The sequence below is a fragment of the Brienomyrus brachyistius genome, chromosome 12, assembly GCF_023856365.1.
Source record: "Brienomyrus brachyistius isolate T26 chromosome 12, BBRACH_0.4, whole genome shotgun sequence".
NCBI classification, from domain to species: Eukaryota; Metazoa; Chordata; class Actinopteri; order Osteoglossiformes; family Mormyridae; genus Brienomyrus; species Brienomyrus brachyistius.
Window position 1 is genome coordinate 4,719,354 of NC_064544.1, and position 17,745 is coordinate 4,737,098.

Consider the following 17,745-nt stretch of genomic DNA (forward strand, 5'->3'; position numbering starts at 1 on the left):
GCAGTGGATATAGCACTGTGCTATGGGGGCAGCATGGGGGTGCAGTGGATATAGCACAGTGTTATGGATGCAGCATGGGGGTGCAGTGGATATAGCACCGTGTTATGGGTGCGGCACGGGGGTGCAGTGGATATAGCACAGTGTTATGGATGCAGCATGGGGGTGCAGTGGATATAGCACAGTGTTACAAAAAAGGCGTTATAATCCCTTCAGCATGAAAGGATGTGTACACATGCTGCTATGGTGACATTAGGGACAAGCAGGACGCCATGTCTGTCCCCGGCCGTTTCAGGACGACATAAAGGTCAAGTGGAAAGCAGCTGATTCGGGGGGGGGGACCGAGGAGACAATGCTGGCCCACCTGTACAGCCAGTGCAGTTTGCATGAATTACCATCAGGGGTGGACATTTCAGGGCCAGAATCTAAAAATCCAAACCAGGATTTTGTTTCAACCAGGCCAGTCGAATATATAGAGTCACAGTGGCAGAGGACTCAACTGGTTGGTTGAAACAGAATCTTGGTCTGGATCTCTACTTTCAGAACCTGAAATGCCCACCTCTGATTAGCGTGTCACCCCAGTATAATTTCCCACCATCCAGTGCCAGAGAGGGGCGCCAGCATGCGAGGCCCAGTATGACTGTGGGCCGATACTGGGCACAGACACTTCATAGAAGAAAAGACCGAGAGGTAACTTAACTCCAACTCTCTTTCAGTTCTGTCTCCTGAACATGACCATGACCTTCACATACAAAACCAGCCGCCACACATTTATGGGATAACATCTATTGCTGGAAAGACATTTCCAACAAACTGGGCAGCGGCCCAGTCATCTTCCCAAAGGCGATTCTGTTCTGCTCGTGTTGTCAAGCTATACAGGCAATTTGGGAAAGTCAACAGACACGAACCCCGAAAATATGAGCCGCATAGCAAGACCAAGCGAGCGCGACCCAAACAAGACCAAATCGATGGCGGAGATGGCGTCAGAGATCGGCAGGTACATGCCGTTCGGCGGACTTTGGAGAATTCACTTTACTTTTAAATTCACATGAAGCATTCTTAGGAAGTACAGGCGACACTGAAGTCGGGTCCGTGCGCAGTCTCCATTTCGGTTTTCCTTTTTTTCCCCCTACTTTATAACGTCGATATGGGAAATTGATACGACTTCTATATAGAAACGTGTCAAATTACTCTGCACAAACATTCTCTTCTCTCACTGACCTGCATATTGATTTTTAACCATCTTCCCTGTCTGGACAATTAATCAATACATCAAAGTTTTCCTGAAAAGGGTCGCGGCTAGAAAGCTACAGCAATGCATTTGGATTTATTTTTAATGCCGGCCTAATCTTATGTTATTAAATACTCTACACCCTGCGGTGGAGGTTTAAGGAGCACTTGGCAAGGCGAACATGACCACGTCCTCTCACTCCCGGAGTCCAGTGCTGCCACCATACTGCTACCGATCAGAAACACGACGTCCGTCAAACATGGACCAACATCAGACAGGAGGGTATCCATGCTAATAAGGAACATCAATCATATAGGGAACGTCAGCGAAACAGCACCGACTCCATGCTAGTGCCACACCTCTCACAACAAAAACTTTCTGGAATGTTCCACTGAAAACGCAACTTGACCAAATCCATTTGACAGGCCTGGGCTCACAGATTAATATTTAACATATAGAACAAATAGAAATAAACGAAGAAAAGCTGTTCTCAGAAAAGGGGTTTTTTACTTGTCCATCCTGCAGCCTATGGGAGGGAGAGGAATCGCACAGAAAAGGCCAACAGTGTGTTATACATCAGTCCGGTCAAATGCGTTACGCAGCCTGCCTGAGTTTAGGAGAACAGATCGATACAAGCACATAACTGCCAAATTATTACTCTGAAGAGCCTTAATGTTAAATCAATTAAATTTAATTTAATCAATTACAATATATAAATAAACAAATCCAAACAAAGTGGAATACATCAAAATATGAATTAAAACTGGCACATCAAAATAGAAAAATGATTAATTCTGATCTGACTGATGATCAGGGTTCTGGAAGGTATGAAATTAATTTTGCTCATTTGGGTATTAAAATAGTTTTAAAAGGCCTTGGAAGAAATATGGTATAATTAAAAAAAAAAAAACTAGAACCAGCTTATGAAAAACTTTAAATTCATATTAAGTCACGTTTTCTGAGTGAAAATCTGAGGACTGCGAACATTACGGCTTTGCAAAGGTCACGTTCTGTACATCCACAAGAGATAAACATTAACCCTATTTCTCAATTATATGTAAGCGCAGACTCACTGAATGATATCAGTTTTTAAAATGAGTAGTTTAATGTTTAAGCCAACTAACTGTCAATGTTTTTTATATACCTTACATACAAAGGTAGTCTCAGTAGCATGTCAACCTCTAAAGCAGACCTATTTAGGTTTCATAGGAGTAATGGTACATGGACAATGACTAATGGTATATGAATGAGTAATGGTATATGGAGAATGAATAATGGTGTATGAATAATAAGTAATGGTAGCACGGTGTCTGAATGGGAACAGGCCCCTCCACCCTCCATCCACTCTTTCTGTGTGCAGCTCACATGTTTTTCCCTGAGTTTCCTCCATGTACGTTGGCTTCTCCTGCAGTCCAAAGATATGCAGGTGAGCGAAGTGGTGTCTGTAAATCACCCAAAATGTGATTGTGTATGACAGACCGGCATCCCCTCCAGGGTGTACCCCGGCCCCGTGCCCCGTGATGGACCGGCATCCCGTCCAGGGTGTATCCCAGCCCCATGCCCCGTGATGGACCGGCATCCCGTCCAGGGTGTACCCCGGCCCCGTGATGGACCGGCATCCCGTCCAGGGTGTACCCCATGCCCCGTGATGGACCGGCATCCCGTCCAGGGTGAATCCCCGCCCCGTGCCCCGTGATGGACCAGCATCCCGTCCAGGGTGTACCCCGGCCCCGTGATGGACCGGCATCCCGTCCAGGGTGTACCCCAGCCCCGTGATGGACCGGCATCCCATCCAGGGTGTACCCCGGCCCCGTGCCCCGTGATGGACCGGCATCCCGTCCAGGGTGTACCCCGGCCCCGTGATGGACCGGCATCCCATCCAGGGTGTACCCCAGCCCCGTGCCCTGTGATGGACCAGCATCCCATCAAGGGTGTACCCCAGCCCCGTGCCCTGTGATGGGCCGGCATCCTGTCCAGGGTGTACCCCAGCCCCGTGCCCCGTGATGGACCGGCGTCCCGTCCAGGGTGTACCCCAGCCCCGTGCCCTGTGATGGACCAGCATCCCATCAAGGGTGTACCCCAGCCCCGTGCCCTGTGATGGGCCGGCATCCCGTCCAGGGTGTACCCCAGCCCCGAGCCCCGTGATGGACCGGCATCCCGTCCAGGGTGTACCCCAGCCCCGAGCCCTGTGATGGACCAGCATCCCATCAAGGGTGTACCCCAGCCCCGTGCCCTGTGATGGGCCGGCATCCCGTCCAGGGTGTACCCCAGCCCCGAGCCCCGTGATGGACCGGCATCCCGTCCAGGGTGTACCCCAGCCCTGTGCCCCGTAATGGACCGGCATCCCGTCCAGGGTGTACCCCGGCCCCGTGCCCTGTGATGGACCGGCATCCCGTCCAGGGTGTACCCCAGCCCTGTGCCCTGTCCTGCTAAGATAAGGATATGGATATGGATGAGTACCTGCAGTAATTACTAGTTAACAGCAGTTACTGAGTGTGCCGTCTGATTGTGCTCAGATACAATAATCCTTATTAACATAATACTGAAAGGTACCATAATAATCCATCCATCTTCCCAGTTAGGCTCGTGTCGAGCCTGGAGCCAGTCCCAAGCGCTTGTAATGGTATTTTAATACCTTAAGAAATAAAACTCCTTTGCTACCATAAGGATTTCCAGACAGTTAATATTTGCTTTAATTTCTGTTGTGGCATCATCCTTTGCACTTCTGATCAGTGGAATCATAACTGGCGTCATTAAGACCACATTGGAAATAAGTGATGGGATTTCTAATGAGACGACAAGAAAATATGATCTGAAAGCCCATTATCAAAAGCACCAAAGTCACCTCTGTTGGGCCACTGAGGACGACGCCCCCTGTCATCAGACCTGCAAGGAACCTGGAAAATCGAAGCCACCGCATATCACGTCCCCGAGAGAAAGACACCGAGGCTTTGAGTGACCTGGAGGTAGCGCCCTCCAGATTCAGCAGGGGTACCAGTGCGGATGTCCAGGGTATATCCACACCCAGCAAACATACAGGACCATAAAGTACAGGTTCATCTGTGGGAGGGGCATAATAAATAATAATAATAATAATAATAATAATAATAATAATAATTACAACATTGTGGTTACTTGGCAGCCGAATTTTAATGGTTTATGTTAATGTACTTGTACTGATGCTGACCATGAAAAGTCACTCTGTGAATGCTGATCAGGCTTAGTGTGTGTGCATACATGTGGGGGTGTCTGTGTGTGTGTGTGCATGTCCATGCTGTGTGTTTGTCTGTGTGTGTGTGTCAGAGTGCATTCCCGCGTCCCTGTGCATGTCCATGCTGTGTGTTTGTCTGTGCATGTGTACGTGCACCTGTGTGTGAATTCCCGTGTCTGTGTGTGTATGTGCGTCTGCGTCTGTGTGTGTGTGTGTCAGAGTGCATTCCCGCGTCCCTGTGCATGTCCATGCTGTGTGTTTGTCTGTGCATGTGTACGTGCACCTGTGTGTGAATTCCCGTGTCTGTGTGTGTATGTGCGTCTGCGTCTGTGTGTGTGTGTGTGTGTGTGTGTGTGTATGCCTGTGTGTGCACCCCTTGACCTCCATAGCTGCAGGACTACCAGGATGCACAAGCCAAACTATGGCATTAAAATATATTTTTTTTTAATTTAAACAGAGTAACAACATTATAAGTACAGCTGGAACCTACATTTCAGATGACAGACCATTAATTATATTCAACAGCCCAATTAATGGCCGCAAACTGTTTTGCATTAAAAAGTGTTTTTTTTTCAAGCGAGATGGATTCCTCGGCAGTAGGATAGAAGAACAAACAGATCCCAGCCAGGAACGAGTCAGCAATTAGGTATGACCTGTATCATGGGCCCAGTCTGAGTCTCCAAAGGAGCAGAGGAGAGGTACTCAAAACCACGTTCAAATTATTTTAAAAATCCAATAATAATTGTTGGATCTAGTCACTGAACTATTTAAGTGCCGGTGCCATTTAAACAGATCATTAAAACAAAACAATTTGGCTCTATGTAAAGTAGCCAGGATGCAGAGCTGTTGCGAAGCGGACATTACTATAATTCCTTGTAAGATTGAAATAACACGCTCCATTAGACAGAGACCGCAGACACACACCCGGTGATGACGCATTTACTGATAAATACCCTGGAAAATATCATACATAGAGGGACTCTTACCTGTGATTTAGGGGATGGTGCTGTTCCAGCCCATCTTCATATGAGTAATTTAAGTTGATTACAGTACTACCAACGTTACAGGCTTTCAGAAGGAGAGAATATTTTCACATTCAAAGGCAGAACATGGCAAAAAAAGCAGAAATCAAAGGTCAAATTTTGCAGGTAGTGCATCTTTTTTTGCAAACTTTCTGCTGAAGGACAAAAAATAAATTCTTCAATTTTCCCACCCATATAACAGCTCTGGGAACACAGATGAAAGGACTGGGGCTATTTTCGTGCAAAACAGTGTTTTTAACGAGGTTAACGAAGGGATAATCTAGAAGCGATAATCAAATTCGACATTTTAACAATTAAGCGGGAAGAAACACAAACATCGGCCCAGCGCGCGTCTGACAAACTGAGGTCATTTTGCACTAAAAAACCACTTTTAGCGTCCATTAATTCTAGGAATCCTAAAGCAGGATTGTTAAAAAAACAATATTAAAATGCAGAACTTAAGCACTCGCTCTCAAAGAATGCACCCTGATGCAACCTGGCTGAAAGCAGCTGTGAAGGTTTCGCAAACAAAGGAGCTCCTCCACGCCTCCAGGGACCCCAATAGCAGATAAAATCGTCAGTTGCTCTGCACTCGAGCACCTCAGACTGTTTCGAGCTCCTCATTAATTACGACCTGCACTGCGTGTCTGCCGTCATGCGCCCCGCTGATTGAGCTCCGGCCTCCTTTACGTTTGCTACCTCAGATCACTGGGCGATCCACAGGCTACAGCCAGCCCGCACCAGATCGGCCACAGAAGGCTGTTCCCAGACAGCCCGGGACGCCGTTCAGCCAGATGTGCCAGTCGCACAATTCGCCTGTCCCCAGTTACCTAGATTCAGTTAACAATCCATGACGGGTTCATTGGCTTTTAGGTGGGACCACTTCTGGGTATCAATCATATCTCATTATTCAGGTCAGCTGTGAGGAACCAGGTATGGAAAAACAACAAAACCACAAAGCCTGACACGTCCGTCAACTACAGTCACCAAATTCTATTCTATTAGGGGGGCTAATTATGTCACCACAGAGAGGGCCAGAGCCAAACCAGGAGAAAAACGCCCTAATTAACCAAACAGCCAGACTCATCTCCTTACATAAAACTCGTATTAAAGGTGCTGTTCTCAAACCGCAGAACATTAGCTAGGCAGGACCTCAGCCCATGCATTTCAGATCCATGCATTTCAAGGCATTCATAAATGATTCAGACGCCTGTGAATGACAAACTCGCTTGCCAGAGGTTGCCCATGTACTCTGGCAGCCTCCTTAGCTACATTACGTTTTGTCTTCTGAATTATATCAATTTCGCCAAAGGTCTTTAGCAGGCAGTTGACTAAATTTTTTTCTTTTTTCAGATCTGTGACTGACTTGGATCCAGTTGCGTGTCATTATACAGCTACTGGGCTTTAGCAGGGACGTCGCACAGTGTTCTGATTACACAAAGCATGCATACAGTCAAAGGACCCTTCATTGTCAACTTCACACATGCTGCATGAGTCCAGGGGCAGAGCCAGACCTTGGAGAATTTTGCTCACCGGAAGGGGGTGCGTAAATAAATACGGGGGCGAGGGGTGCGTATTTTTTGGTAATGGGTGGCAACTGGGATGGCTCATACACTGAAATATAATATTGTTCACTTTGGTCATATTGCTGATAATATTTTTATTCTATGCTGTACTTGAGACACATTAACATGCCATTTTTAGGACACAGACATTAAGGCAAAGTCAAAAGAGACACAGTTAACCAGCAGGTTGCATCAGTTTCATTACTGACTTAACAAGCTCCGGAATTAAGACGTGACACAAACAGTCACTGTCAGTCGTTCATACAGAACCTTTCTGACAGCTACAAGACGGCGTCCGGCATGTCAGCGTGCAGGTGACAGGCAACGGAGCGTCATAAAGGGACTCGGGAAATCAATCAGCCTTAAAACTGTTTGCCAGACTGGCAGGAAATGGTGAAAAATTCCTGAACATGAAACATGAATTCTATACACAAATGTATCGATAAGACTTTTCATGCTGTGTGACGTCCCTCTGTTCTACGTAAAAGTGCTAAATATCTATCCTAGTTATAACCATATAAACTATATCTACGAGTAGACATCTATTCTCAAATCATATAAAAACATATAGTAGGATTACTGCCTATTTATAGCAAAAGAATTCTGACAGCCCTAAAACAAAGCACCAAGCAAAAATATTCATATTTAACGCTAAAGGAATGTTGTTAAATGCAGGTCAAAATAAAACCATCTTAATTCTGTTTGTTTCCTGAGCTTTCAAATCTGCTTGCACGTGACATGTTTTTCCAGTATCTTTACGAATCCCAGTTCCCAGTTTCTGTCGCTGACCTAAATACCTCGTATCGCAGTAAGGTCCTCGCCCCTCTATCTATCAATAAGTTCGTCATCCGGCCATTAAACCACAGAGATTAGGAAATGAGAATCACACTGGTCTACATAACATAGAGCTAATGTCTCCTTCTAGGTAACTGATGCACGAGAATGGAGGCGTCTGGTGCCCATGCTACACTTCATGAATAATGCAACATGTTTTTCCATCGCAGCCCCACAACATCTCAGCAGTGCGTTTCCCCGCAAAGATCCATCGAAGGATTTCTCTTTTTCCTGGAGATCGGCTGCAACCCTTATTTGCACAATTTTGACAATTATTAGCTATTACCATGATATGAAATTGTAACGGGTTTTAAGTGGCTCTTTTCTCTGGAGGGGTTTACGAACATCCTCCCGAAACAGGACCACGCATAAACGGTGTTTATTAAATGCTATTCTCAACACGACGCGCAAAGACAAATCCCGCACTCCTCAGTTCTGCTGCACGATTCTCACTCTCAGTGACACACAACTGTACATATTTGTTGAATAACAAAAAATGTCTTTTCCTTTAAGTCAATTCCAAGACATTTCACTGTTTTTTACCCATAATGCAAGGCTGTTTCCCAGTCTCCAGGGTCGAGCAAAAAATGGAGTTAATAAATTGCTATATATAATATGTTAATCTACAGATTTGAATATAAAATATGGGCATTATTTTGTCCGTGTTGCTCTGCCTCAACAGTCACACCGGTGCTCATGGACTCAGCTACGTAAATTCTTAATGTTCCAAGAACTGCTGTGACCTTCATGAGTTCGCCGTATGAGTCCCCAGTCTTCCCTACAGGTTGCTAGGCCTCTCCTAAACGGGACCACCGAGCCATTATGGCGCCCTCTGTGGCTCACAGAGGTACTGTACGCCCAGTGCCCCCAATGTGCAGAAACAATGCCCTTTGAAATCCCATAGGTGACATGATTTACAAGCATCTAAAAACATAACACAACGCTACAGTTATGGGATTAGGCTGCGCACGCAGAACTGGGCTGTTTTTAGAAGCTGTTGTTCACTTTTTTTTTTGTCTTTTTATAAAACACACATGGAGCAATTCGTTTTAGAACCTTCACAATCTCAACCCAATTAATGCCCTAAAATATTCCAGGTGATATTTGTACAAGATTAAGGTTTCAGTTCTAACATTCAACATAACTCAAAATGTGCTATTTTTCTTAAAATATATACGCGCAAATTCTAAATATAGCATACGTTAAGGACAGTATGGTGGCACAGTGATTAGTGGGGGCTGAGGATTTAATTCCCGCCCCACTGAGGTGTATGTGCTATTTGCATGTTTCCATTGCCCGGTAAGTTTCCACACGCGATCCAAGAACATTTGATTCCAGCAAACCAACGTCTCTAAACCATCTTTTGCGGGATGTTTGTGTGTCAGATCCCTGTAAAACATGCTTTCCCATCCTGCCTGGATTAGCAGCTGCCGGAGACGGATGGATAGGCAAAGGCAGCACGCAGCGCCCCCGGGAAACCCAGCAGTACCTGAAAAACATGATCCCTGGACCCCACACCGTCACTAAATCGCACATCTCTCTGATTGCCCGCCTGCTTATTTAAGCGGCCATCCAGGCTCCAGGCTAACAAGGGACGGATCAGTGCCGATGGTGTAGAACTGCAAACTGCAACAGGTAGCCTGTGTGTATTGCGGAGCAATTTCAGCCATTCTAACGATTTAACCTGATTCTGATTCATTTTGGCTGAATTTATATGTAGTGATCCGATGACAGATCATAATTATATAACAATAAATGTCATATGATGTCTAATAAACAGGTGGTATGTTAAGAGAGAGAACTGCTCCATTCTTCTAGGAACTATTAAAGAAAAAACAGTAACTTCTCCATTAAGGCCGGTTATAGCGGACATCAGGCTTTCTGTCTGCATGCCTGCGTTTGAAATCACACAAACGGTATTAATCCAGCTTTAGTAAAACAGGCAGTGAGGACACTGGCAGCCGCTGCGCCCAGGTGCCCGCAAACTTTCGATTGTTTAGTTCGCCTCCCGTCCTGCATGCCAGTACGTTTAGGATCCGCTTAGACCAAAAACCTCGAAGTTCTCTGCTTCGACTGTGCGTTTATTTCACTGCAGTCCGTTTCGCATTTGTTCAGCCATGTGGGTTTGTTTTATTCCTATTAAAAGACAGAGTAATGTAAGGGGTAAGAATGCCGATGCTAAGAAAGGAGGTGCTTTCGCGCACTGCCCGGTCTCCAAAATCAGGGGTATAAGCATGCATTTTGGTTCGGCATATGCATGCGGAAAGGATTCGTTTCCCAGTGCCGGCGGACGCGGGGTCTGTGCCCGAACCGGAGCGGATCCGCGGCTCACCTCTCCACTCACCTCGGTGCGGGACTGGAGCCGCTTGTTCATCTCATAGATGCGGTACTCGGGCTGCACCACGTAGGGAGAGTGTCTCCTGTAGAAAGGTCCAAACGGGGACGAGTAGAAGGGGTCGTGAGGGGCGCTGGACATGGTGGACATGCTGCCGGTGGCGGTTCAGGAGATGCGGCGCAGTCTCAGCATCCGCGCCGCGCACATGGACCGCGATGCTCCGGAGCGCTGCTCACACTGCCGGCGTACGGAGGGAGGGAGGGAGGGGGAGGGGAGGGGCAGCAGTCAGGGGAAGGACGGGGAGGGGGTTACGCTCAATGGCTTCAAGCTGCCCCAAGAGTTGCAGTTTGCTGAAGGGTAAATTTTCTGGCCGCTATGTGGATTTACTTACTAAGGAAAAAAAAAGGGAATTCAACAAGCACAGCAACATGCACTAAAAACCTCCCCGCTGTTTGTCTTACGTTTTTATTGTTTTAAGAGACATATTCAGATGCATGTCCCACCCCCCCTTAGCAAGAGGACAAGAAAACTTTGCAGGGCAAAGTCTTTCATTATCACAATGAAACAACCAGTTATTATTCTACTAATTCTCCCAATTCTTCCATTTAACGTTATACCATTAAATAAAAAATACTTATGGCTATAGGCCTAACATATTACATTATGGCGTACAGAGTACAAAAGTTATGAGTTCACAAAAAAAAGTGTAAAAAGCGGTTTTTATCACGTTTTTCTTGACAGTCACCCTCATACTGTCAGTCTGCGTAATGGACATACACCCTTTGCTACCACAATGCACCGAAAAATAACACAAAACATAAACGCAGTCAAAGAAACAGGGAGACTAATTAGTCACATTACAGATGTGCTCCACATTCGGAATCATTTCTCATCTGTCATATTAGCATTGCACTGGCATTTCACTGCGTCCTTTCAGAAGGCACTGGGCTATATTTACAAAACAGCTTCTCACTGTGTTACAATCACTGTGTTACAATCACTGTGTTACAAGACAGCGCTTTACTCACCACAAAAAGGCCATTGCGAGTCTTTACAAAAGGTACACAGCAAAGCCTAAAATTGTACGACATGGAGACATTTGGAAAATACCTTATTTAAATACTAAAATAAGACGGAATAGAACATAGAAAACAAAAAAAAGAAAAAAAATTCCCTGTGTATTTAAACCCAATGGAGGTCAGATTTACAAATAACAAGATCCAGCGTAACTGATAATAGTTACATCGCCACAGACCAGGAGTGAAAAGATGCCGAGCTCCCATTAGACCAGATTTCATTTCTTGTTAATAGTGCATTGGCAGCGGCATTTAGAAGATCTCAGACTTTTCTTCGTGGTATGAGCTTTGTGAGGCTTTTATGCGTATTTAGAAAGTGCTACCATGAATTTAAGTTAATGCCTATGGATGTTTACTTACTTTACTCTGGTAATCTCAGCGTCAGCACCGTGTAACTTTACACTGGCCCGTGCTGCGTGGGACGGACCAGCAGCTGATGGTGGCTTGCACACATCGTCTTTATGCCTGTTTCTGCGTGATTAATTACTCCTGAACTCCCAAATGCACTTCTGCACTGCCCAGTCTGATACGTATTATCCACAGAAAAAGACCGGAGTCGGGGTGCAGAAAATACAGGTTCAACCCAAACCTTTTTTCGCTGCCATGCGAGTGTACAGATAAACCAGAAATCAGTTATCATTCTCCAGATTCCCACCTCAGTCATGGGCTCAACTGATTAATTGCTAGTGGAAATTTTTTAAATGAAAGACTCGTTAACAACTGCTTTGGCAGGTCAGCAATATGCTTGACTGTTTTACACCAACTTAAGCCACACCCCTACAATCATAGATAATGATTTCAGGGTCTAATCACATTTAACATTCTTAATTTTTAAAGTTTAATTTTCGCCATAACTCAAAACAGACAAAGGGTTGTACAAAGTGGTCTTAGGTTCCTATGAATACGCAATGAACATACAGATCTCCCCCCCTACATCTCTAACACACTTTATTTGCAAAAATCAAGGAATACACACATATAGACACAAGTTCCTTTAATCAGAATTTAACAGATTACAAATATTAAACCTAAATATAAAATAGTGATTTTTTTTTTTAATAAATCCCGCAATGTACAAGATTAAATGTTTGTTAAGACAAATCAAAATGGGTCAGGACACATACGGGCCCTCATGTCTGAGTCTCTCTGTCATGTTTCTATGGTAACGTGCTGCAATATCACAGCTGATTTGCAGGTTTAAAACCAGTTACTGCAGTTACTGCAGAATAATTGGCTTTCAAAAAAGGGCTGTGTTTTATAGCATGACCTACTCTTAAGGTCAATTACTACAATACTCAAAATTAAACAATATGTTCCCTCCGGGTATAATTTTGTCAGAAACAATACTAGCAGTGCTCATTTGTGAGTATAAAAATACTTCGTTTCACTATTATTTGCATTGTTGCATATTATTGTACTGCTAGCGCTAAACCAGAAAAAGTTTCCTTGTCATGTCATATGTGTCCAAACATAGCAGGTCCCTTTAGATGTGTATGTGGTCTGCAGAGTATATTCAACTACAGTACATGTGTCTGTATTTTTTTTTTGTTTGTGTTCAGTTAGGGATCATTATAATATGCCCAAATATACGATTATTTGGATTTAAATCACTTTTTTTTTTTTTTTACAAAACTACAGGCCTATTTGTTTTAAGTCTTCCAGAACTCAGGAGGCCGGTGGGGTGATGCTGCAGTCAATGGAGTTGCAATTAGGCATACGCATAACTTGATTTGGGTTTTGAAATTGCAATAATATCCCGCGTTTTACAGGGACAAGTGAAACATTTCTGGTTTCAGGGCGACTAAAATGATTACTTTCCACATGCCGCTGATTTGTGTATAAACACCGGAGCAATTTGCCGTCCAGAAGTAATGAAATGACAACATTTCAAGATGGGTCTTAATTGATTGCTCACCTCAATTCCGTCTCTACATTTGCCAAGACAGTTTAATTTGTAAAATAGTCGCCTGGGGAGTTTCTGGCACTTATTTAAACGGTCTGACAAATGATGAGTAATAGTTAAGAGTATCAGCAGAAACACTGAACAACAAACCGGAAAAACGGCATTAAAGCGTCGGCCGGTACATACATATCTTTCCTGAATAAAGCAGGGATAAAACACGCTCATTACTTTTGATAATACTAACGAACATATTAAAGTTGAACTTCCCGTCGTCGTTTCACACCGTCTCTTTGTTGCGTGGGCGTGCTGAAGATGTCGCGACTGACATGTAGAAATCGGTTATATAAAAAAAAAAATTATAAAAAAAAGACTAACAAACGAGAGAGAGGCAGCAGTGGGCAAATAAGGAGGGCTGGCTGAAATGAGAGGCAGCCCCTCGCCTAGTGTGTAAATGTTTTCTGAATATGAATGAAATAAGCGGAAGATGTCGGAGCGCAGAATCTCATTAGCATCCTAACTGCGCGCGGCTTCATTTGCATTTCGGCTCCAGTGATTTTGTTTCACTGGAAGGAGGTGGGAGAAAAAGAAAGGCAAAAACTTTGAAATCCCCCCCCCCCCAAACGTAAAGCAAAATTAATACACAGATGGAACACCTCCTTCGATTAGTATTTTACTTGATAAATGAAACATCAGCAATTGTGTAAAGAATTCGAATTTTTCCCAATGAACCATGGGGATAATATTATTCACAAAAATTATACTGCACTTAATATATATGTATTATTTCACAATATACGTCAATTGTAAACAAGGTGTAAAAGAAAAGAGAAAAAATGGGGCATTTTATGTCCTTAGACTAATTTACCAAGTGTTATATTGAGAACGGCAAAAAACTAGCAGACAAAGCTTAGAGAGTAAAAAATAATGCATAATAGGCTACAGAAAATGGGATCACAAAAGGCATGGGAGCAATTAAAAGTGTTCAGATCAGAAACAAAGGCAAAAGACGATAACTGCCAAGAGACACAAATAAGTGATTAGGAGACATCAGGAGTAATTAAAAAATGCATCCATTCACACGGTATGTTTGATCTGCAGATCTGGGCAGTAACTTGCCTCTCGTCTCGTTTGAGAGCGACTTGCTGTGTGCAGTGGTGTGGGACGGCGTCTTCTCACGGCGCGAGGCAGGACCGAGGACGTGGGAGCGGGATTCAAACAAAGAAAGTTTTATGAGGAGAAAGGCAAAACTTAACAGAACTGAAAACAAGATCAGAGTGGATCAAACTGGGAAAGGCACATATGACTGGGACTCGTCACACCAATGATGGGACTAACGAACACAAGGCAGGGAAGCACTTTATAAGCAGGGCTAACGAGGGATCAAACGAGGGGCTGCTGGAGTGAATCACACGAGGGCTGGAACAAGAGGTAGGGCAGACAATTAGCAGGCGTGGCTTGTTAGGGCCACAGTAGGGAGGAAACAGGAGGGTCAGACAGGGCAGGACATGACAGTGAGGGGGCGCTGACATAGCCAGCCGATTTCACTCTGTCTCAGACAGGGGGCGCCGGCGGTGAAGCTGGCCTAGGGCACCATCTTCTGAGGGGGCGCTGACTTAGCCAGCCGATTTCACTCTGTCTCAAACAGGGGGCGCCGGCGGTGAAGCTGGCCTAGGGCACCATCTTCTGAGGGGGCGCTGACTTAGCCAGCCGATTTCACTCTGTCTCAAACAGGGGGCGCCGGCGGTGAAGCTGGCCTAGGGCACCATCTTCTGAGGGGGCGCTGACTTAGCCAGCCGATTTCACTTTGTCTCAGACAGGGGGGGCCGGCGGTGAAGCTGGCCTAGGGCACCATCTTCTGAGGGGGCGCTGACTTAGCCAGCCGATTTCACTTTGTCTCAGACAGGGGGCGCCGGCGGTGAAGCTGGCCTAGGGCACCATCTTCTGAGGGGGCGCTGACTTAGCCAGCCGATTTCACTTTGTCTCAGACAGGGGGCGCCGGCGGTGAAGCTGGCCTAGGGCACCATCTTCTGAGGGGGCGCTGACTTAGCCAGCCGATTTCACTTTGTCTCAGACAGGGGGCGCCGGCGGTGAAGCTGGCCTAGGGCACCATCTTCTGAGGGGGCGCTGACTTAGCCAGCCGATTTCACTTTGTCTCAGACAGGGGGCGCCGGCGGTGAAGCTGGCCTAGGGCACCATCTTCTGAGGGGGCGCTGACTTAGCCAGGCGATTTCACTTTGTCTCAGACAGGGGGCGCCGGCGGTGAAGCTGGCCTAGTTTGAGTGGTGAAGACCAATGCTGTCCAGAGGGGGTCCATCCTTCATGGACGCATGGGTCGCTCTCTGGTTCCCATTTATCATTTCACTCCATAGTTAGCTAAGGCCTGTGGGATTGGACCCCCCCGACTCCCTCCCCACATCCCAGCATGCTCCTCCCCCCATGCATTTCTTCTCTCTCACATATTTTTATTAACGAATCATCTCCACCAATAAACCGCTGCATGTTTAGCTGGAAATTGTGGAGGTTTGACCAACTCTGAACTTCCAACAAAGACCTTCATTATCTAACTTTTAATCCGTCGGGTCTCAGCTGGTAGATGAAACCGTTTAAACTCACATCGGCCTGGAGCTATAAAAAGGCGGCTGGTCTGGGGTTTACCGACTGAACCCCTTACGAGGTCCGCTGTGATATCATTTTAATTCTTAATCTCATTGCATCCCACGGCTTTAACGTCGTCACCCAATAATGTGCCAAAGTATCTAATTGGAATATTAATGAGCCAAGTGCAACAGCGCCCGTAAATGATATCAGGAGAGTCCGGATGGCGATTGCAATGCTATTATTAGGTAATGAAATCTCCGAAGCTGGACTGAATGCACAAAGTCTTCATTTCACTTGAGGCAAATCCAGAGCAGCGAGGGCCCGGATTGGGGCCCGGCCTTCTCGACACCACACTGGGACCTGGACCTGAATCCATGCCTTCTCGACACCACACTGGGACCTGGACCTGAATCCATGCCTTCTCGACACCACACTGGGACCTGGACCTGAATCCATGCCTTCTCGATGCCACACTGGAACCTGGACCTGAATCCATGCCTTCTCGACGCCTCAATGGGACCTGGACCTGAATCCATGCCTTCTCGATGCCTCAATGGGACCTGGACCTGAATCCATGCCCTCTGTATGGCTTCTGTTTGGTATCGGTTATGATGGACTGAGAAATCTCACGCGTCCGGCGATCACTGTCTGCAGGACCCACTGCAGCTGCAGGTCTGCTTTCTCCCTCACAATCCATTTCTCTTCATTTTCTTTATGACTCATTCTGTTACAGGTCACCCCCAAAGCATCAGTGCGGCGCCGAGACTAAGCCAGTTCCAGGTTGCATCTGCGCAGCAACGAAAACAATGGCCTTTACCATTTACAGGGGTGACATTTAAAGTGCTCGGTGCCATTAGCCATAAAATTCTAATACCTCATAGAGAACAAAGTCAACCGATGCTGATAACCTGAACAGAATGTTAAAGATTAAAGATAAACAACGCTGGTCGCCCAGTTATTCAATGTTTGGAGTAAAATTATACTTTTAATATCAATGCGTCAAATCTGAAAAATGCACACATGGTTTGTAGGGACATCACTGTAAAACTGTATGATCAGACCTGCATTGACACTGTTTATGATACTGTTTAGGCAGGTATAAGGCCATATATAAACCTCACAATGGTAAAGTGTCGGATTTTCATGATATTATGTATGTGCAGCTGGAAAACCAATATCAGTTTCTAGCATATATCATAAAGGATTTATTAGGCACATCAAATAATCACTGGCAGCTCCAGTGAAGTTGGCAAGCAAACGCATAAATAAAACGAATGAACAAATAAACAACTGTAATTAGTAGTTCATTAACAGAGCAGTTTGTATTCGCCTCACAGACAATTAAGTGGCACCCCCTACACCACCCCTGCACCACCCTTCTCAAATCGGGGGGGGGCGCTACATCTCACCCCTAGCAATACACGTTTCTGTCAGCCTTGTCATCCAGATGATCTGTATTATACTGGGAGAACTTGAGATCTATATGTAAAAACTCCATATAAATGTATGTGCGTATTTGCACTGTGTCTTGTGTTGCACTAAATGTTTGTGAGCGTGTTATCTCGCTACTGCATGCATAAGAATCTCCCTCTGGAATCAATAAGGTTTTCATTTTATTTATATTTCTTATTTCATATATATCTCACACTGCAAACTTGCTAAGGAGGCGGAGACCAGGCTAATTTGACTCCACCCACTTTCCTCACATACTTCAAATTTATCGCATCCGTTTCCATTGGCTCCTTACTGCCTTTACAGTGAAATGGGCTTCTGACCTGCTAACAAAGCCGACTCCGGATCCCAGCGCAGTGCTGCACAGAAATGCAGCCCCCCCCCCCCCCCCCCAACACCTCAGAATCCACAGCAGCTTTTTGCCAGAATCACTTACTGGTCTGATGGTTACTGCCGCTCTAGGCTGCCAAGGGGGGAGCACACTGCCATATCTGCAAGACCCCATCGAAGCCTAAAGCCCT

General features: G+C 45.5%; 1 protein-coding gene across 5 annotated transcripts in view; it reads right to left on the reverse strand.

Annotated features, from left to right (window-relative positions):
- The window catches only part of LOC125705302 (LIM domain-binding protein 2-like), a 53,266-nt gene extending 42,846 nt beyond the window's left edge, over positions 1-10,420 (reverse strand). For 4 of the 5 annotated variants that reach the window (XM_048971787.1, XM_048971785.1, XM_048971786.1 and 1 more), the window contains exon 1: positions 10,205-10,420. In XM_048971787.1, the coding sequence (XP_048827744.1) occupies positions 10,205-10,345 (141 nt within the window). In that variant the 5' untranslated portion in view covers positions 10,346-10,420. Of the gene's footprint in view, positions 1-8,603; positions 8,633-10,204 lie in introns of those variants that run through there. The other variant, XM_048971788.1, reaches the window with a different exon arrangement.
- Between the last annotated feature and the right edge of the window lie 7,325 nt (positions 10,421-17,745).